Source organism: Colletotrichum lupini, chromosome 1, assembly GCF_023278565.1.
Source record: "Colletotrichum lupini chromosome 1, complete sequence".
In the NCBI taxonomy this organism is placed as follows: Eukaryota; Fungi; Ascomycota; class Sordariomycetes; order Glomerellales; family Glomerellaceae; genus Colletotrichum; species Colletotrichum lupini.
This window is the reverse complement of record NC_064672.1, coordinates 6,174,396-6,197,026: the sequence shown is the minus strand read 5'-3', so window position 1 is coordinate 6,197,026 and position 22,631 is coordinate 6,174,396. Positions and strand designations below refer to the sequence as shown.

Here is a 22,631-nt window from a genome sequence, read left to right as displayed (position 1 = left end):
TATAAATAGCGTATTTAGGTTTAGTTATAATATAAAACGCTAAGTAATAACCTCTACGCTACCGATATTATTAATAAAAAAATATATAGTATTAGTAAACGGGAGAAGTATATAATTATAAATTTAATTATTAGCTTTTATTATTATAAGTAGTATTGCGGATAGTATTGCGGATAGTATTGCGGACGGTATAATAAACGTAGTACTTTTACTATAAGAAATTAATAATAGCCTTATTATAACTTTATAATAGAACGTAGATTTTCTTAGCCTCCCGAGCCATCTATAGGGCGGAACATTAGTATTAATAATTAGCGTCGGCCTTATACCGGACGCGCTAATAAAAGCCTTATTAAAATAGATCTTACTATAGCCCCAGGTTATATTAAGCTTAGTAATATTTATATTAAGTTTTTATAAAATAACCTACTTAGCCGCGTTTTTAATTATTATGAGGATACTTGGGTATTAATTATCTAGGTATAATAGACTATTTAGTAATCTCTAAGTATAATCCGAGCTTTTAATAAAGTACGCCTAGTCTTTAGTAGCCACGCGCAGCTAGTTAGTATGTTTATAACGGGTTATATTACGCACTAAATAAGGGTCGTTAGCTATACTGGGTAGACGAAGTACGTGTCTGTCTTATAGGCAGTGGCAGAGAGCAACCTGAAAGCCAAAATGGGCGGGGTAAGTAGACTCTAGGCGCGATACCATGAATAAATCTATGCTCGTCTGCGATCCCTTCTTAATGCTCTAAAGCCATTTTCGTCCTATTATTCGTTCAAAGTCAAACTTAGGTCTAGCTAGCTTATATAGAGGGAGCGAGTTGTGTACATGGAGTGCAGGAGCCGGTTTAGTAGGCGGGCCAACAGTGTCCGCTCGGGCAGCGGCTCCTTACTCTGTGTCCCACGCCTGCTCCTGGATTACGCTGACACAGCTTTCTCGAAACACTCCAATGGCGAGAAAACTCCTCCGAGCCTTTCGGCGGAGACCCCGTCATTTTCGTACGGCATGAACTGTACAGCTTTTCGCCGTGTCGTGCACGATAGGTATTTGTTCCGTCCTCGGCGCAAGCAGTGGCATTCTATTGTTCGAGGTAGAAAGGGGTGGGATCCATGGCCACAGTCGAGTCTCAACCGCAAGAAAGCAAAGAATATCGAATAGCATGAATGCAAGCAGCAGCAGTTCTCTGAAGTGAACAGCATCCAGTCGATAGGAAGACACACATCTTGAGGGCTCATGTTAATGTTAATTTCACATGAGCTGCTGAGACACGGCTTATTTTTCTTCCCATTCCAAGTTAACCTATTGCCTCACCCATCTGTGGCCTCACCGTACGCTACATGAACTTGGTTGCATGCCACAAACACCCACACGCGCTCGCACTCTCCGCTTCCGAGTGAGTCCCGCTCTCATGTACAGTAATACTTCAAATCGACAGCTGACATCTTTTACCTATCTCGATGCCCAAATGATATACAAGGCATCATGAGGAAAAATCGGTGTTCTCCATCCCCGTGCCCCTCGAACATGTGACCGGGACCTAGTTTCTCCGTCATGCCGACTTCAAGCTATTCTTCTTCCGTTCCTTCCCTGCACTTTTCCTACCAAAGTTGTGGTCCATTTGCCCACCTTTACCCGATTGACGAGCTCCATCTGACTAGTCATGGATTGCTCAATCTGTGATCGTAGCTTTGCACAATCGACCGGTCTTATCAAACATTATCAGGCTAAGCACCGAAATGCCTACTGCGGGCGGTGCGAACGTGTATTCAGCAAATCCAAGGGTCTCGAACAACATCTTTCCAATTCATCTAGTCATCACAGATGCGAGGAGTGCCTCTCGAAACCTGACTTTCCGTCCGCAGAGCAATTGCTAGACCATCGAAAGCAGTGCCACCATTACTGCGCGCCCTGCAATAGGTTATTCGCTGCTCGAATCAGCTTGGAACAGCATGAGAACTCTGTACACAATGTATGCCGTGATTGCGGCAGGAGTTTCGATTGGCCTGATAATCTGAGAAACGTACGAGATACCAATTCATTAGGTTTCATTCGCTAAATTACTGTCCGAGCAGCACGAACGGATTCATGCGCCTAAGAACATTCCGTGCCCAGGGTGTCGAAGCAAGTTCGACCGACATTCGGCTATGGTGCTCCACCTCGAAGCAGGGTCATGCCCGTCGGGAGTTAACTCCGAAGACGTCGACGACATCGCAAAGGAATGCACACAGTCTCAACACTATATTTCGACCGATGCTGATTTCGACTACTGTTGTCCTCAGTGTCAAGTTCCCTTTACTTGGATGAGTGGCGTTCTTCAGCACGCAGAAAGCGATGCTTGCGACATAGGCCTAGGAAGACACTCTCAACTAGGAAAGTTCCTTCATTTCCTACGTAGCAGGATTTAGAAAAAGGCTGGCGACAATGAAAGACCGTTATTGTTTTCGTCACCAGCTGAGGTCCAAAGTCACCACCCAAACGCTTTTTCCCTGACCAGCTGTGATCCTTCTGCTTGGCCGAGAAGGTCCGCCGTTCTGCCAAACCCCAGGTTCAGCGTCGCCGTAGATACATCAAACATAACACAAACGTTTTGTTACGAAGTACTTGAGTAGAGGAATAGGACATGCTTTTAGCCGTTCACATAGACCAAAGTCCGGCCTTCGAAAAAGCGTGAATAGTGTAAGCTGCCTCTGTTTTGTCACTTATTACTATATACCTGGCACACCACTACTCGGATGAAAGGCATCTGAATTTTGCTTATCTGCATGAATCCAAATTGTAAGAACGGGTGAGAACGGGTAGTGAGATGAGGCATAACCCCGCTTCTACCGGGAAGGGAGGAATTCCTCAATCAAGCATAACAATCACTCTTTTATCAACGTACCCTAGGTGCATTGCACTGAATTGACATCGCTCATCTAACAAATCTTCCAAATCGCAACCTTCCTTCACGGATCCTGTCGATGGTCGAGCATCATGTTTCAAGTCAGGCCCGATCACAACTTTAAGGTCGCCGTTTCGGTCATGTGTTTATTCTCAGGCCAGCTTCCCAGAAGTGTTGCCACTCTGCAAACAAGCCACTTCGATCATGAGCCCTGGAGAATTTGGTTTCTTGTGATGGAACCGCGCATCGGGTTCGCTGTGCCTGGGCCGTAGATTCCTCAAGATCCGTCTCAGCGGCAGGCAGCAGAGTCCGCGAGGACCGACGTTAGTGGATCGCGAAAGCGTCGTCACTATTATCATGTTCAGCAGCTTTCTGGAGCTATCTGCCGATTCCGTTTGCCGCGGACATATAGAAGACACCGTGATCAGAAGCTAGCATTTGAATACCTCAGCATCCTGCTGATGATAAGATCGCCATTGCATCTGCGATGTTACGATGATTCGTCGCTGCGGCTGAGTAGCTGTGTACATTGTCGCACTCAGCGCAGCTAGTCCTCGGTAACCGGAACAGATGTAAGCCGTCTTGTGAACTCTGGCATCGCACCTGAACACTGTTTGATTGATAGCTGTCTATGCATGACTATGGAGGGGAAAAGCCGCTGAGGCTTGGTACCTTGAGAATGATCGGAATCATTTCGCGTCAAACTGGGAGACCGCATGCTCACTGCAGGCTGGTGGACGTGTAAGAAGAAAGGTGTGGTTCTCCGGAGCCTTGCAGTAGTCTGGATGAATACATCAGCTTTGTTAGCTTTGTCGAGAAGTCACGAGAAGAGAAGGCCAAATTTGACCATGATGAAGGATGCTGGGCGTTCAAATTGGAAGTCTAGGTGGAAATGGCCCCTGAATGACAAGTCGTAGAACACCTAGGTCAAACATGCAACAGATCACATGCCTCTGAATTTGGAGAGGTGGGACACTAGTGTACTGTATATGACTGGAGCCAACTCGACTATATCAATGTGCTGGCCGTAACACAATGGTATCCTACAGGTGGCTTCATCCCTCGTGGAGTAATCGGATTGACTTTTGCTAGAATCGTTCTGTGCTTGGAGATGCCAGGACGTCCATGGCTCAGCTGTCAGGCCTCCTATTGCACAGACGGTTCCGACGACGGACTGGAGCCCATACCTATGCTCGTCTATATAGGAGCAAACGCTATCGGGGCGCATAATAATAACATATTATTTACGTCTATTTAATAAAATTGTTATCGGCTATAGAGGTAGCTATAGTAAGGCTAGTAAACATAGTACCTACTATTTAGGTTCTAAGCCTATAGTAAATTATATATATACTCTAAGCTATTTTATATTAAAGTTATTAATACTAGCGTTAGATAATTAGTAAAGGTTCCGTTTTTAAGCTAGCTACTCTTAGGTAACGTAAAGCCGCCGTTAAATAACTAAAACCTATCGTTACTATAATTACTTTTAAATATTTTTTTTTAAGTGATCTTATAAAGTGGGCGCGTAAGATAGAGGAAGTAATACGACGCTAATTTTCTATTTATATAACCCCTTTACTTTTATCTTATGACTTACCTAGCGATCCGTTCGGGGTTTATATATTAATTAGAATTTTATTAATCCTACTTCCGCGAGCTACTAAAAGGAGCCTTATTATTCTATTTATTTAAAAGCCTATATAATATAAATTATTACTTAGTAAGAAAAATTAAACTATTATAATATTAGCGTAACTCGTTAGCATACTTTATTTATACTTAAGTTCGAACGAACGCTATTTTTCTATCTTTTACCTCTTTTATTAGCCCTCTTAATATTTTATTTAAATTAATAATAAAGTTTACTTAGTCCTATTACTTTTTTTTTTATATTATAAAGTACGATATAAATAAGTTACGCGTATATTATTTTCTACTCGCTTTTATTTAACTACTTATTAACGAACGGTAATAATTTAATAGCTATTTTAATTAGGTATAAAAAGGCCGGGTCTAAGCTAAAGCTATAATATAGCGTGCTATATTATATTAATATTAGTTATAACTAGGACTACTCGCTACTCTAACCTACGCTCTCGTCCTTATAAAATATATAGTTATATAATAATAAAGGGGGTCGAGGAAATATATACTTAGAAAAAAGGGGGGACGTACGAATAGGGTCTATTAAATTAAGTTATTTACCACTTAACAATAAATAAGCCCTATATTTAAATTAAATAGTCGAGGCGTTTAGCTATACTTATAAGCGTTAGTAAATCTAACGAATCTATTTATTTAATAAACGCTCTTATTTCGCGCTCTTATTTATAAGCTATAGCTTATTACTTTTCTTATTTATAATTTCCTAGTCGTTAGTAATATAGTATTTAATACTAAAAATAAAATCCCCCCTAAAAATAGACGTACTTTCTTTGCTATATGCTTATTATAAATCGGTTATTATTAGAGATTTATTAATAAGAAATTACGAGTTATTACGGATTTATACCGCTATATAGCGCTACGTCCTATTCTGTTAGTAATAGGATCTAAGTATATATCTCGTTACTAAAGACTTATTCTTACGTTAAATAAGAGAGTCGGGGCTATTTAGGGCGGAAAGCCGATTTTAATTATTATTATATAGGGGGCTCGCGGGCTACGCCGTAGCTAGTAGTTAATTATTACTTTTATACTATTATTAGATATATACTAAAAAAACCTACCCCCTTCTTAGGACCGAGACCGGGCCTCGGTAGGCTTATTTCTTATAAAGCTATAGGGGCCTATTCGACTTCCCTTATTAATAGTACTTAAAAAAAACGGCCTCTGTTATACTAATAAACGAACTAAAAAGCTAAAATCGGCTATAGCTCTAAGTATTTAAACCGGCTAGGTATAATACAGGACGGGCTCTACCCGTATTACTACGGAACAAAGCGGGCTTTAGAGTTCGTTAATTACTATTTATCCTATTATATAATATATAAAGTACGTTCTTATAGTGCCTAAGGAGCACTAATAGTCGCTAGTATTAGGTCGTTTTTAACTCCTTATTCCGTTAATTTGCTATTTATTACTAGTTTAGTATTAGAATTAAATTATAATAAAGAGACTACTTAGCGAACTACTTATAAATAGGGAAGTAGGGCTATAGCTCTACGTAATTAAAAGAGAGATGGGCGAAATTTAGGTATTTATTATATTAAAAAGGCTTATTAAAAGTACTACTTACTAAAAGGCCTAGAGGTTTATATAAAGAAAATATTATTACGATATAAGGCCTCGGTAGTAATACGGCTTAAAAAACTATAATTAGAGTATTAATAAACTTTTTAATATATTTTTTAAGATATATATTATAGCTTCTACTTTTATAAAAAAATATTATATTCGATTTATATACTAAACTTATTACTATATAAATTACTTTATAACTCGTTACGCTACTTTTTAAGTAGCTAAATACTTATTAAACTCTAACCCTTTAATAATAGTAATATTACTATATATTTTACTTTTACGTTACTTTCTTTTTATAGAAAACTTATAGTAATATACCTTAGTAATAACCTTTTATTATAGCTTATTATAGCTTATTATAGCTTATTATAGATTTTTAAAAAATACTATCCTACTCTCTCTTTTTTTATAACTTATTATTATATATTATTATTATATTTAGAATAGGTAAGTAGTAAAAAGGGTAGTACGTTAAGAGCTATATAAGATTACTAATTAACCTTAACTATAGTTATTATAAGTATGCCGTTACTTATATATTACGGTCCGGGGCTGCTATTTCTACGTATTTACGTTTTATATTACCTTAATTTATTAATAAACCGGGTTTATTTTTTTAAACTATTTTTATTAAAAAAGCTCTCTAACGTTATAAACTAACGTTAGGGCTAGACGCTAACGAGTAGTAAACGTAGACTAAGTAAGCTCGTATATAATATTACTATTAATTACTTAATAAATAACTACGCTATAATATTAATATAGTCCTATATCTTATTAAACGTAGTATTATTTTTTACTAAGTATTTAACCCGGACTACTAACGTTACGTACGCGCTATTTACTATATAAGCCCTCTTTTTTTACTTTTTTATTAAAATATAAGACTTAATTTATAATAAATTAATATTAAATAGCGCAATAATAGCTAAACGTTGCTATAAAGAGATCTTAAGCTATTATATATAAGGGATCGGTAAGAGTAAAATAGTAATATCTTTTATTATAGTAAGTCCGCTATTACTATAGCTTATAGCTTATAAATTTAAATATTAGTAGTTAATAATAGTACGGTTTTATATTAACTATATAAGTACGTATTATATTACGAACGGAACGATAAAGAGCGTGCTATATAGTAATAGAATAACTTAGAGGCCCTAAGTAATCCTCTAAAAAGTCTTAAATAAGAAAATACGGCCGAGGAAGAGTACGATTAATAGCTTTACGGTAGTTTAAAAAACGGTATAAACTAAAGTTCTAACGTATAGTATTTAACTCGGCATTAGGACGGGATATTAAAATTTATAAATACCTAGCGGGCTTATATTACTAAACTTTTTAAATAACGACCCTATTATTAACTAGTATCGTTTAGTAATATATACCAAAACCGATACTTATAATATATAAATAGACCGCGGCTAAGGTAATAAGGAGTATTTAATAAATAATATTAAAAAGGGTTTTTTAGAAAGTTAGGGTTAAGTACTATTATAAAAATAGTTATATAATCGTCCTTTTATGAACTACCCGTATATTACTTATTTATAAATAAATAAAGCGTTATAATAAATAATATAAGGCTATAGTTAATAATAAGCATCCGTTAGACTTCTATCCTTTATAATACTTTAGAGTACCTTTTATATAGGGCCCCCTTTACTATCGCTATAGCTTTAAAAAGTTAGATAGGCTTTTAAAAAGGAAACGGTAGGGTAGACTTAGTTAATTACTAAACGAGTAGTTCGTTTATATATATATTAAAAGCTCTAATTAAATAGTAATATCGAAATAAATATACGCAGTTACGTTTTTTAAATTATAAGCTAACGTAATAAATATATTATTAATATACTCGGATTAAATAGTAAATACTTTAGCGCAACGAAAGCCTAGCTAATATTATAATTACTTATAATATATAACGGGACTTATAAAAGAATCTTAATAGCTAACGCTATATTTATAATAATAATAATAAACTAAAGGATTAGTACTCTAAGAGTTTAAAATTAATAAGATATTATATATAAAACGTTAATAAGAAGCTCGGAGATACTTACGTAAACGTTAGTAACGGTATTATTAATATTTCGATACTAGCTAAAGTAGTATTTTATAACTAGAGGTCGCTCCGCTATAAGAGAAATTTAATAAAATAGACGGGGTATATATAGTTTAAAAAAGTACTTTTAGTTCTAATTATAATATAGTTAACGTAACTTATTTCCTATACTAAGGCGCTAATAATAAAAAGCTAATTACGTTATTAATAAGTAGTTTATAGACTTATTTCTTATTTTATACCTCCGTTCTTTTATTACGAGTTTCGTAATACTATTAGGCTTTGTTTCTTAATATTTCGTACTTTATAACCTAGCTTAAAAATAACTAAGTAATTTAGGACTCTATGCGAGTTATTATTAATAATACTAATATATTATACATATTACGGCCTTAAGAGTAGGATCTTCGTTACGTAATATAAAATATAAAGCATAGGATATAAAATACTCTCTAGACGTTTAGAAAATACCGGGGCAAGTTATCTCCTTATAAATAAATAATATAGAAGGAATATAAAGGAATATATAAACTTTTAAAGATAGTTATAAGAGAATTATTAAATAATATACCTCTATGCGTAATAAACTTAGTAATTACTCTATATTACTATCGTCTTTTTCTATACTAGGCCCGTAACTTTTATCTAAGACGTCTAAATTACTATAATCGTTATCTACATTCCCTCTTTTCAATAAATCTAAGTTTTTACTAAATTTAACGTTAGATATATTAAAACGATAAGACTTATTACCCTCGCTATTAAATAAGTTCTTATTTACGTTATATATTAAGTACCTTCTTATTTCTAGCTCGTCGTTACTAAGCATATTAAGAAGTAGCTCGGCCGTATTTATAGAACTTATTTAGAAAACGGCCCGTATTTAGTATATAGTTACCTTATAAGTATTAAGGAATAAGATTCGTACGTAGTAATATATATATAGTATCTTTTTTAATACTAAATTATTATAAAGATCGAAAGTTATTAATAAAATCCCAGGGTAAATAGTATTTTTTAATATATAGATTTCCTAAATCCGCGCAGAGAATATTAAAACTTATTTAAATACTTTAATAATAATAAGTATATTTCTAAATTTAAAGTTTAGTACCTTATTAAACTTAAATAATAAGTTAGTCCTATTACTTAATAAGCTATTATTATATTCCTCGGGTACTTCGTAAACTTTTAAATATACTAAGAGCGCAGCGATTTTAATAAGAAACTCTTTACCTTATAGTAGCTTATATAAATAGCTTATAATATAAGTAATAAACTAATCTCCTACGGTACTATTTATATTTTTTTTAACTCTATTTAGTAGTAAGTACTATATATTATTAATTAGTCCGTTATAAGGGTAATTAATTACTAAGTAAATAGCGAGGTAGTATTACTTATTTTATTTAAGTAAGTTAGTCTTAATATTTATTAATAAGAAACTCTTATAGTAATATAATAATATGCCTCTTATTATATAAAATCTATAATCTTTTTTAATACGTTTATAGTAATTCAGTAGACTAGCTTATATTATTACTAATAACGAGATTTATATTATTAGTACTAGGGCTCTAGACTAAATTTCTTTTTAAATAAGGTATATTATGCTCTCCGTATATATAAGCTCGTATTAATATCTAATACTATTTTCTAAGAAATAAGGTTCTACACAACCGGATTTTATAAAAGCTATTAACGGCTTAACTATTAGCGTTTTATATAAATAGCCGTTTTTATATAGTATTTATAATAATAATAGGGCCGTAGAGGGGTTTTTAAATTTATAATTATACTATATAATATATATATACGGTATTTATTTATAAGTATATTATATCGAAACGAGATAGTTTATTAACTTACCTACTTGTAAAAGCTCTAGTTCTTTATATATTAAGTTAATAATAGAAGTAGCCTAATATAGGTCGGTTAACCTTACTAAGACTTATAAAAATTATATTTTATTTATATTTAGTTTTAATTTCGCGTTTAGTAAACGCAGCGTCTACCCTTAAATATAATAATTTATATTACGTACCTCGCTTAGTAACTTATTAATACTTTACTTTATTTTAATAATAATCTAATATAGTAACTAGACTTTTAAAGCGCCTTTACTAATTAAATAGTTTACTACGCTTATTAAGTAATATAAATAACGTAGTTGCGGCCCAGGGTAAGAGAACCTACGTAACTAACTTTATAAATAATACTATATAATCTTAAAAAGTACTAATTAATAAGGAATAACGTCTTAAAGAACTTATAAAAGACTCCGGCTGCCTTAAGTAAGAACTTAACTATTAAAAATACTTAGCTCTTATAAAAACCGCTTTTATTTTTAATATTAAATAAGTTATAGTATAGCTTCGAAATACTTTTACCTATTTTAAGAGCATTAGAAATAAAATAAATACTATATTAACGGAGGAGAGATAAGGTTCTAGCTATTTATCCGAATTTTAATAGAGGGAAGACGTAGAAGTATAGACTTATAATAGATTAGACTTGCTATTAATAAAAAATAACCTTAACGTACTCTTAGCCCTTATTAAACGAGTTTAAAAAGCTTATAACTTTAAGGCCGTTAAGCTAGAGTTAAAGCGGAAGTAGTTATTATATAATCCTAGAGGTTAGCTCTAATAATAAGTATATATAACTTATATTAAGATTCGCTAGGTCTATTTTTATCCTATAATATTATAAAAAGGAATAGAGAATTTATACCTATATATATAATTATATATATTATTATTATTATTTACGTAAATTACTTTTATTATTAAGAGTTATAAAAGTGCTACGTTATTATTAAGTATAGCTTAAGCCTTTTAACGTCGCTATTTAGAGGTATTATAAGCGATTTATTTTTAATAATATTTAGTTTTTAATACTTAAATAGTATTTTAAACTTCTTTTCCGTAACTCGCTTCTATTTTTAATAAGCTATATAAATATATCTCGTTAATATTAGAAATTAAGCCTCTTTAATCTTAAATCGTTACTAACTTACTAAAAGAGATACGTTATTAATAAGCTAAAAATGCCCTTCTTAACTAGTGCGCGCGATTAATACTATTATTACTAATTACTAGCTAAAATAGGCTTTATAGCGATATAATAACGAGATAGATACGCTATTATACGGTATATACCTTTTTAATATATTATATATAAGGGCAACCTCTAATTACGGTTTAGTAAGAGCTTAGTTTCGACTTAACGCTTTTTATATTTTCTTAAATACCTAGGTTAGCGAAGGAAGTACTCGACTATATTATAAATATCGTTTTTAAAAATAATATATAGTATAAAATAGCCGCTAATCTTAAGGCTAATCTTATTTTTTTTAAATTTAACTTCGAGCGACTTATGCTTAGTAAAGACTATTACGAGCTTTATTTCGGAACTATATTTATAAATTAGGTTAGAGATCTTTAATACGAAGCTAAGGTAGCTAAGTTACTAAAACGGCCTCGGTTTATAAGTATTAGGGACCTTTTATATTACTAAGGCCCGAGCTAGCGATTTACGTTAAATATTCAAGAGGATAGTAATAATATAGACTACTATACTATAGTTCGAGCTTATAGTAGCCTACTTTACTAAAAAGGTAATAAGTTAATAACTGACGTATTATATTATAATAAGGGCTAGGGGTTTCTAGAGTATTTTTATATTCTGCGCTACTAGCTACTTTAAAAAAAATAATATATAATACTTTTATAATACTCGTTATTAGGGTATAACTCGAGGCCCCTTAAATAGGTGATATTTAAAACGTAAATATAAAATAGTATTAAGATATATTATCGCTATACTAGCTAATATACGAGTTTTTACTAGAACTAGTAACGGACGGTATTTCCTACTAGCCCTATAATATTTAATTAGGTTCTTATACTAAGTCTTTATACGGAGTTATTAAATATAAACGAGTAAAAAGGTCTATAAATTAATAAAAATATATATCCTAGAGAATTTAATTATAGAAATTTAATTTTAACTTATATAACTATACTTTATATTTACTACCGAGCGAGATAAACTAATAACTTAATAATATATATAAGCTTATTAAGACTAAAGTTAAGAGTAGAATACTAACTAGCTACGTATTCACCCTAAACCGTTCGGACGTCCTTATTAGCGTTATTTATTAACGTAGTAAACGGTAAGGACCCGATAGTAATTATTAAAAATTAAATACCCTTATATTTCTAAGTTAGTAAATATAAATACTATTAAAAAGGTCTTTAGGGCTGCCTAGCCCGCGCAGAGACTTAAAACTATTTCCTAATTACGTACCTAATTAGTCGTATTATTTTAAATAAAGTTATAGTATATTAATTACGTTTTTCTTAAGATAAAAAGCAATATTTAAGTAACGAAGCCTATTTATTTAATATTATATATTAATTACTTATTATAATAGGGGCTAATAATACGGGATTATCCTAAATAGCCGGCTTATTTAAAAATAACTATAATATAGTATTACTATTAAAAAGCCCCGTAGCTAGTTATAACCTAAATCGCGCTCTAGATATAGGTAAGTATCGTTTTTTACGTACGCATTAACTACTTTCCTAACTCCGACGCTCGTCTTCGTATTAATAAAGCTTTATACCTTTTTAATTATTAGTTAAGTATTATTATTCTTCTTATTACTTACGGCACTTCTACTTTACTAACCCGAGCCCTTTTATAATACGCGGACTTATATAATTTAGTACGAAAATTAATAACTATTTTTATAGTTATAACGCTATTAACGACTAGTACTTAGTACTATATATATAAGTTTAGTATACTTAATTTAGTAAAGATTAATAAGTATAAAGTTTAAACTATTAATATATAGTGCAGTAATCTCCTTAGTTACGTACTTTATATTCTCGTATTTTATATTCTACTCTAATATAACTAAATACTTAGTAATATACTTAGTAAACCCTCTAGTAATAATACTTTCTCGAATTTTAATATAATATTTTTTAATACTTACTGCGGTTATACTAATACTTTATAACGAGATAGAGGCTATTTAAGAAGATATAGTTAGACCGCATACCCCGCCCGCAAATACTATATTACTATTAATAAATTTCTAATACTAATAAGTAAATATAGATTAGTATTTTAATACTAAAATCTATACTACGTTAGCGTATTTATTATTATTACTTATAAAGCTAACGTCTTCTAGGGAACCGACCCTCGACGATATAGTTTCGATATATATATGGTAGTTTTTAAACGTAACGTCCTTAAGTATAGACCTTTAAAAATAGATATTTAGTAGTTATTATAATACGGGCTCTACTAGCTTTTTAGCCTAGATATATCCTATTTATTTATATATTATATTTATAAAGTAAGTCTTTTTAAATATTATAAAGTAGTAAATAGTTACTAATTAACTTAAGTATTTATTTTTTATAGTTTATATATAGTTAATAATATTTCGAGGTTCTTAGCGTAATAGTTTACGATTTAGCCTTTTTTTATACGTCTTATAATTATTATTTTAAATAGTATACTAAATAAGGAACTTATATATTTAAGTTAATAGAGTATTAAATACTAAGCGGCTTTTATATAAATAGCTTATATTTTTAAACCGGGCTCGTTAATAAATACTTATTAAATATAGCTAACTCTTCTCTTACTATTTATAATAAGCTACTCTTTTTATTGTTTTATAATCTTAATAACTAGCTTATTTTGTAATAGGGCTTTACTCTTAGTAACGTTAATAATAGAGGTATTTTTAAGGAGAACGTTAGTCCTACTCTTTTTTTAGTATTAGTCTTTCTTAAATAAGTAACTACGTAAAAAAATTAAACGGCCTTATTTTTCTTATTTAATTTCTTTTTATATCCGGTCTTACGTAGTATTATATTATAATTAGTAATATTTTAAATATAATATAAAATAAATATAAAAAAAGACTTAAGTTATATATAAGCGGGGATATAAAAAGCCTATTTATTCTATATTAGAGCTATTAACTAAATTATATTAACGTAATCTCTAGGCTATAAGCCCGTAAGTCATAGCGTTCTTTATTTATATATAGTATTTAGATTTAAAATATATTACGAATCGGGAACAGGGTTACTTTTTTATAATTAGCTTATAAAATATATTATTAAGTAGTTCTTATTTTCGTTCTAGTTATAGAATTTTCGTTCTTTTTTATATTTTTTTTAATTTAATATAAGCCTCTTATTTTATATCCTATATTTATTAATACTTATTATAACTTGTAATAATATAATAATATAATATTATAATTTATATTAATGTTCTTTTTTCTATTTATGCTTATAGCCGTACTCTTATCTCCTTTAATAAATTAGAACTTTTTTAATATACTTCTAATTAAAAAACGACTAGCTACTATACTATTTAAGTCTATATAATAAATAAATTAAAGAGGTTCTATAGCTAGCGTACTAGTTTTAGTAAAGCCTTCTTATTCTATTATTTCGTCCGCTTTAACTATAATATATATATTAATATTATAACTAGAACCGTGCTACTTAATCTTTATTTTAATAGGTTTCTTAAGACGCCTTATTTAACGTTTTTTATTATAAAATACGGCGTTTAAAACTTAATAAGCCCCTATTATAAATTAACGAAATAACGGTTAGTTATTATTAGTAGTACGGGGTTAGATTTATTTTATTTATCCCTTCGAAATAAGTAGGGGGCGGAACGTTATTTAAGGGCTAGTCTTAAGAGGCGCCGGTCGCTCTATATAGGGTAATATAAAAGAAACCTATTTATTTATAATATTAAATAAATATAAAGACTTTAGGGATATTTTAGTTAGTTAGTAATACCTCGGAAATAAAAATGCTCTTTTTAAATAGTATTTTGATAGGACGTTATAATATTATATTTTAGTTTATATATATATATATAGTTATAAATATTTTTTTAAAACCTCGTAGTAAAGCTATTACTAAATTAGTAGATCTTTATATACTTTAAAAGCCGCTCTTTGATTTAGAGTATATATATTATAATTAAAAGGGAGCTCGTTTAAGATTTAATAGCGCACCCCTAGTCGTATTAAGGCTAGATTAGCGGCCTTAGAATTACTTTAAAAAGTATATTATATTTAGTTACTTTATATAACGATATAAGTTAATTAATAACTTAGAATATTAAAAGGTTTACTCCCTTATCTAACCTAGTTTAATACCGTTAAGTTTATATTTATTAGCTATAAACTAATAAGCGGCGTAATTAAACCCGCTTTTTACTAACCTTATTTAGTTTATTTATTATATTAATAACTATTCCTAAGACTTAGCGCGTATTAATAAGTCTTATTATACTCGGTTATTAATTAGCTATAATTAAAAAGGTCCTCTTTTACTTTTTACGTTAAATAAGCGTAGTTATTTTACTTAACGGCATATAAATTAACGCTATTATTAATCTTATAATAGCTTATAATATACTAAAAACGGGGCGCTTAAGTCGTATTATATAATCGGGGCCGCTCGACATATTCTTATTATACCTTAACATTATCTCTATTTTTAAAAACTTATAAAAGTTAATAATTAGCTAGCTAATTTTGCTTAAAGAAGTTACGGATCCCTATAACTATATTATAAAATATATAAGCGCTACTTATAGTAGTATAAATAACTTCGACTATTTTAAGGCATAAGGACTAGGCTATATAGACTATTAAACTTTATTATATTATTATTTTAATATAAATATATATTTAAATAAGCTAGGGCTATATACGTATAGCGTTTTTTTTTAAAAAAGCGAATTTCTTAGAGATTAATAATAAGAAGGCTATATTATAAGTATTAGCTATTATTAAATAGTTTAAACTTATATAGCTATATAGGTAAATATACGCTCGCTAGTATTATAATACGTAGCCGTATCTATATATAATAAGTTTTCGTAGTTAAAAATATCTACTCTTTTTACTAATAAAGGCTCTAATATAGGCCTCTAATCTAAACTACTAATAAGCTCGCGTTTATAATAATAATATCTATTTATAATATTATAATATTATAACTATATAAACCTAGTAAAAGTATAATTATACTATTTTATATTTTTATATATAAAGTTATATTAAATAATATAATTAAATAAATAGTTTAATATATAATAAAAAAGCCACCTTAACTAGCTTTATTATCCCGATATATCTTTTTAATAGCTCGACCCTTATATAAGCTAATATATCCCCTTTATTATTAGTATCCCCTATTAATATCTTAGCTAGCGCTCTCGAGAAGCTCTAGGAGTTCTCTCCGTACTTACTTATTTTAAAATAGAATACTTACTTTTAATACCGCCTTTTTACTACTATTAAATTTTATTAAAATAATAATAATCTATTTATTTTTAGTAATCTCTTGTATTAGCGCAGCTATAATAAAAACGGGTACGGTTATATTATATTTATCGCTAGCTTTTTACTTAAAGTTACTAAGCTCTCTTTTTATATTTAATATATTTAGTACTATTTAGTTATCCTTAGATAAGTCGTTAGGCGTAGCGGGGTATATATTATCTTTTTTATATTAATAAATACTATTAATAATACGTACGTTACTATATTATAAAAGAACCTATAAGTATTAATACGAGCCCTTTTCTTATTACGTTTCTATTTTACGACTTTAATAACCTTTTATCGTTTCTTAAGCTTATTTTTATTATAGAAAAACTACTTAAAGAGCTATATTATTAAATAGTCTAAAAGCGAAATACTTATATTAAGCGCGGAATTTATATTATATAAAAAAAGTTAGTTAGACCATAAGCGTACTCTTAAAAATAATAAAAATAATATATATATATAACTTAATAAAAATAGCGGGCTTTATAATTTATACCTCTACGTAGCTAGCAAACACTTAATTCTTAATTATATTAAATACTACCCGAGATAATAAGCTCCTTACTAAGTAATATAACTTCTCTTTTTATTAAGGGTATAATATTACGTTTATTATTAATAATTATTTACTTTTTTACTAGCTTTGCTTATTAATTACTTCCCTCCTTAATACTGTTTCTCTTATATTAGCATCCTACCTCTCCTCTTATTATCTTACTTTATTATACTAATATTACTTTTATATAGCGCTCTTTTTTTCTAATTAAAAAACCCCTATAATAACCGGCCCTAGCCTACTCTTTTTCGTATTTTATAATATATTTAAAATACCCGTTTTCGTTAAACTTATATTATTTTTTAATATTTCCGTAATAAAATATATAATTACGCTCAGCGATTCTTATAAAAACTATAATATAGTAGCGTCGCTACCTCGGGACGCTACTTAAAAATAATATAAATATAGTATATAGAATACTTTTAATAGCTTAGGCTCTTGCGTTAATAAGCTAATTATATTTTAATAGTTTTATATATCCGTAAGTCGCGCTAGCCCATTAATAATATTATATAATACGGTATTATTTATTTTAATATTACGTTATAATAAAATCGACGCTATTACGGGGTTACTATAATATATAAAAAGTACTTAATTAAGACTCGTTACGCTATACGAGTTACGCTTATTAATATTTATAAGACTTAAAAAAAGTAATATTTTAGCCTCTTAATAGCGCTTTTTTTAAAATAGCTTTAGTAATAAAGGTCCTATTTAGTTATAGCGTGCCGATATATAAACTACTTAGTTTAAGTTAGTACTTAATATAAGGAAGAGTTTAATAAGCCGTTACTTTACTAATACCGTCCTACTATTCGTTTTTTTAACCCGAGCTAAGAGCGCTAGCTCGAGCGGCTTTTAATTAAAAATACGGAGCACTAGGTTAGCCCCTTTAACTAATCTATTTAGCTCGCCCATAGCGTTTACTCTAGCCTTTAATAATACTAGGGTAGTAAAGAATATACTATCCTTATATATTATGTTAAGGGCCGTTATATATTATATATTAATTATTATAAGCTAGTTTACGTTAATACCGAACTATACTAGTTAGTTTATAACTATTTTTAATAATAAAAATAATAGGGAGTAAATTAGTAGTATATTCCCGTTATTATTAGCCTCGTTTATTTTTATCCCTTTTTTATTAATAAGGTACGTAATTATTTTAATAACCTTAGTAGCGGTAGCTTAATAAAGAGTATTAATACTAAACTTAAAAAACTTAAGCCGTGCGCCGTGCTAAAAGAGAATTATAAACGTCTTAACGTTTTTATTAAAAAGAAATAGAAAGACGGGAGTACGTAGTTAGTAGTCTAAGACCCTATTAATATCGGTATTATAATTAAAAAGAAACGATATAATATTAAAATAGCCCTTAGAAGCTACTAGATATAGGGCCGTAATAAGGAAAAGGCTATATTAATAGTTCTTAGTTATATATATAATAGCTATTTTATTATAATTAGTACTAACTTAGAAAGTATACTAAACCGTAATAAGGGCTACCCGTATATTTCTATAGTTAGTAATAGTATTAAAAACGGCGGAGTATTTTCCTATTTTTATATTATTTTTATAAATTTTAGGGTTAAAAAACGAATACTAAGTGCGCGAGTATTATATAAATACGGATTAGATATAGGGTTCGTTATAATTAAAAATATACTACGCTATATTTAAGGAGATCGGCTCTAGATAAGTAGACTTTATAATAAGTAGCGTTTATTATATTTCGTAAAATAACGTAAGTTATAATAAAAATACTATATAATAAGAATACGAGGTAGTTACGTAGTTATTATAAGCTTGCTAGTTTTATATTTAATATAAGATATTAAACTTCGTCCTAAGTAATAGCGCTTTATATTAAAAATATCTTATATATATATTATAAAGCTAGAGTTAACCATCTTACTTAAGAAACGTCTTAAGTTCTATTATATAGGCGCTAAGGTACGTTTTTTAATTATAAAAAAGGTATCTTATTTATTTTCTAAGTAAGTAGTAGTATTCTTCGCGAGCGGTCTCTAGTTTTCTAAACATAAGCTAAAAATAGCTTTAGGATATTAAACTATTTAATAAGATTTTATTATTTTAATTTAGGTAGACGAGGATATTAAGCATATAAGTAGTATTTACGTTAGCTTTAAACGCTTAGTCCCTATAAAACCGACGGAGCTTAAAGAAGTTTTTACTATACCTTATATAGTATTAATACCCGGAAATTATTATATATAGACTTAGGGACTTACCTAGCTTTTTATTACCCGTACCTTTAGTAAGCTATTATATAATTATATATATTATTATATTATTTACGCAAGATTCGCGCCGGGCTCTTTTAAATAGCCCGTATTAACGCTTAAGAGCCGGAGGTATATATTTTAATAATATAAATTAAGACTAGTTTTATTCCAAAATACCTTCCTCTCGTAAAGTCCGTTTCTAACTCTAACCCCCCTACTTAGAGTTCGAAATCTAGGAGTTAAGCTAGGAAGCTACTACCTCTTTATTTTTATAAGTCGTTTTTAATAAATAGTAAACTAATACCCCTATCCCGGTAAGATCTTACTTAATAACTAGGCTCCCGTTTTTTATATTTATTATAATCCTTATAAAACGTTAGTTTTAACTAGACTTTTTAACTATATACCGCCTACTTAACTAACGATCCGGCCTACGGACTAGATTAAATTTAATTTTTACGAATCGTTACTTAAATAGCCTCCGTATCTACTTTTAGTCCTTCTTAGTAATAGGGGTATTAGTTCTAGGTTCTAACTAACCTACTTCCTAGCTACGTAATAATAATATTACTACCTAAGCTAATACCCTATCTATAAGATCTAGATCTAGGTCTTTTATAAGCTAACTTTATTATTAAATTAGAAATAGGGGAAAGATATATTTAGTAATACGATTATACCTATACTTATTAAGACGACGTAGTACCGAGGCTTAGAGATCTACTACGACCTTACTTAGATTAAAAAGCACCTACCGATTATAACTTCTAATAGGGTTTAAAAAAGCAGGGTATAGTACTATACTTAAAATAAAGAGGAGACTTATTAACGGATTACGAAGAGAGTAGATTTTAAAGTAAAGTTTAGAACTAGTCTTTATTAATTATTAGTAGACTATATAATATAACTATGCGGAAGATATCCTATTTAGGTAATAATTTCATCGTTTTTGCCGTAGGTCTATTACTTAAATTAATATCCACGTCTTTCGTTTTAATACCCTTTTACCTTATAATTCTCGTTAACTCTTTAATAGAACTAATTAATAAGCAAGTTATAGAATGCTAGATTAATAAAATTCATTTAGTTACTATATATAGTCGTTTCTATAGTTCTCTCGGCTTATTTATTTTTAATATCCGCCGGCCTAGTACTATACTAAGCTTAAAAATAAAAGTACTAGTAAAATCTACGAGATCTTAAGGATACCGACCTACGGTATAATATACCCTCCGAGCTCGTTTCTAAGTATATATCTAAAATACGAGAATATTCTTTAAAATAAATACTCTAAGTATATATAACTTCGCGGGTTTTATTATAAATACGAACGAACTATTAAAACCGTAAAATAGTGCTCAATATAATAAGTACTTTATTAAACTATTAAACAGAGGGTTATAAGAAAAGTTACGCTAAGAACTTACTATTATTATATATTCGTCCTATCTACCTAGTTGAAATCTATTAAAAAATATAATCGTTCCCTTTTTTTAACAGTCTCCTTATTAAACTATTCGCTAAATAAATTCGTTTATTTCTTAAATAAGATTTAAAAAGTTTAATAATATAATATTATTATACTATACCTCGCACAAAATAAAACTTAAGACTTAATTATTTCCATAAATAGTTATATCGAAAATTAAATATTCTTCTTATTATAATATTTACTTTTAAGGACCTTAAAAGTTATACTGCGTCGATTCCCTCTTTAATCCATTACTAAATCTATACTTTCTACTACTATTACCTAAGTTCGAGACACCCTTATATTTAGTTACTAAACTTTTATATTATTTTTAGGGCTATTTAGTAGCGTATTTATACCTAAGTTTAGTTTATTATAGCTACGATATAAAAATATCGTAAATAGTATCGAGTCCTAGGCCTAATTAAAAGGCCGCTTATAAAAAAAAGCTATATAAATAGTTCTAAGTGGAAACACGCTAGTAATTAACTCTCCCCTAAAAATTAGTTACTAATTTATATTATTAAAAAAGAGGAACTCCTTATTTCTCTTATAAGCCTCTCGAGTAAACTACGGACGTACGTTTAGTTTAGGTACTCTATTATTAATAACGAACGGTTCTAGCGCACTAAGTTTCGTAAGGTACTCTATATCCTAAATAGACTAAGATATCTAACATTATATATTAAAAATTAAATTCGTATATAAGACTACGTTCTATCCTAGGTAGAGTAATTTAAAGGATCGGATTTTATTGGTCTCGAAGTATAAATAAGATACTAAAACTGTAAATTTAGGGAGCATTATAGGATCCGTTATTATACTTTAGAAATGTCGCATTGCGAAAAGCTATATCTAATACTAGCTAGTATTAAATTAAGCCCCTGGCTCGATGATACGGAATTCGAGCGTTAAATCGGAAGTTTAAATAGGATAGCAGTTATTTAATATCGTATATAATCTAAAACTAGCTAAGAGAATATTATATAAGCTACCGTATCGAAGAAGCGATATAAAGGACTTTATATAGTTCGCATATTCCTTAAAGTACTTAAAGTATTTAAAAAACGTTAATAACAAAAGTATTATAATATCTAAGCTACAAAGGTTTTATTAAAACAAATTTTATTTAGTTTAATTAAAGTTTCTAAACGCCCAGCCACTAGATATAATATTATAAAGATCTCGTTTATCTCTAATAAAAAAGCTAAGGTACTTAAGCTCTAAGAGCTATACTATATCCTTATCAATATTAACTAAGTTAGACTCGATTCCCCTAACAACGTATAACTAAATATTATAAATCAGTTCTAAATAATTAATAATTTCTTATACGTATTATTAATCCGGTCTAGTTAAGAAGATACTAAGAATATAAACCTTATTATAGCGAATACTAGTAAATTTATAAAAAGTGCCCGTTAATATACCCGATCGAATGCTTAGGATACCCGCTAATTTTTTAAATATATAACGGAATTGCGGGTACTCGGCGATCTACCTTACGCCCCTTTTCTAATTAGGAGATAAGAGGTTTTCTAAACGATAGACCTAACGGGTTTAATAATTTTTCTTATGCCGTAGTATTTTAAAAAAGGCATTGCTCTTTTTAAATACTTAGTTTATAATATAAGAATTGTTAGCTATTATAAAAATATAATTTATAAGTAACTTCCTATTAAACCTCTATACTTCTAGCTCTTCTTTATATAATATATATATAGTTTTAATTATA

General features: G+C 29.6%; 4 protein-coding genes across 4 annotated transcripts; 2 read left to right on the top strand and 2 right to left on the bottom strand.

The window, feature by feature from the left end:
• Positions 1-837: 837 nt before the first annotated feature.
• CLUP02_01832 (uncharacterized protein) lies at positions 838-1,167 on the top strand (the record flags this gene model as incomplete). Its single annotated transcript, XM_049280869.1, has 1 exon — positions 838-1,167. The coding sequence occupies one exon, from the start codon at positions 838-840 to the stop codon at positions 1,165-1,167; it is 330 nt and encodes a 109-aa protein (XP_049136826.1).
• Positions 1,168-1,346: 179 nt separating this feature from the next.
• CLUP02_01831 (uncharacterized protein) lies at positions 1,347-3,162 on the top strand (the record flags this gene model as incomplete). The annotated part of the gene is made up of 9 exons (XM_049280868.1): positions 1,347-1,402; positions 1,487-1,520; positions 1,551-1,618; positions 1,696-2,029; positions 2,082-2,383; positions 2,438-2,567; positions 2,627-2,676; positions 2,749-2,784; positions 2,979-3,162. 9 exons carry the CDS (start codon positions 1,347-1,349, stop codon positions 3,160-3,162), a joined length of 1,194 nt encoding a protein of 397 aa, XP_049136825.1.
• Positions 3,163-3,214: 52 nt separating this feature from the next.
• On the bottom strand, positions 3,215-4,118 carry CLUP02_01830 (uncharacterized protein; the record flags this gene model as incomplete). Its single annotated transcript, XM_049280867.1, has 5 exons — positions 3,215-3,268; positions 3,337-3,500; positions 3,563-3,660; positions 3,715-3,812; positions 3,867-4,118. The coding sequence occupies 5 exons, from the start codon at positions 4,116-4,118 to the stop codon at positions 3,215-3,217; spliced, it is 666 nt and encodes a 221-aa protein (XP_049136824.1).
• Positions 4,119-8,802: 4,684 nt separating this feature from the next.
• Positions 8,803-9,036, bottom strand: CLUP02_01829 (uncharacterized protein; the record flags this gene model as incomplete). The annotated part of the gene is made up of 1 exon (XM_049280866.1): positions 8,803-9,036. One exon carries the CDS (start codon positions 9,034-9,036, stop codon positions 8,803-8,805), a length of 234 nt encoding a protein of 77 aa, XP_049136823.1.
• Between the last annotated feature and the right edge of the window lie 13,595 nt (positions 9,037-22,631).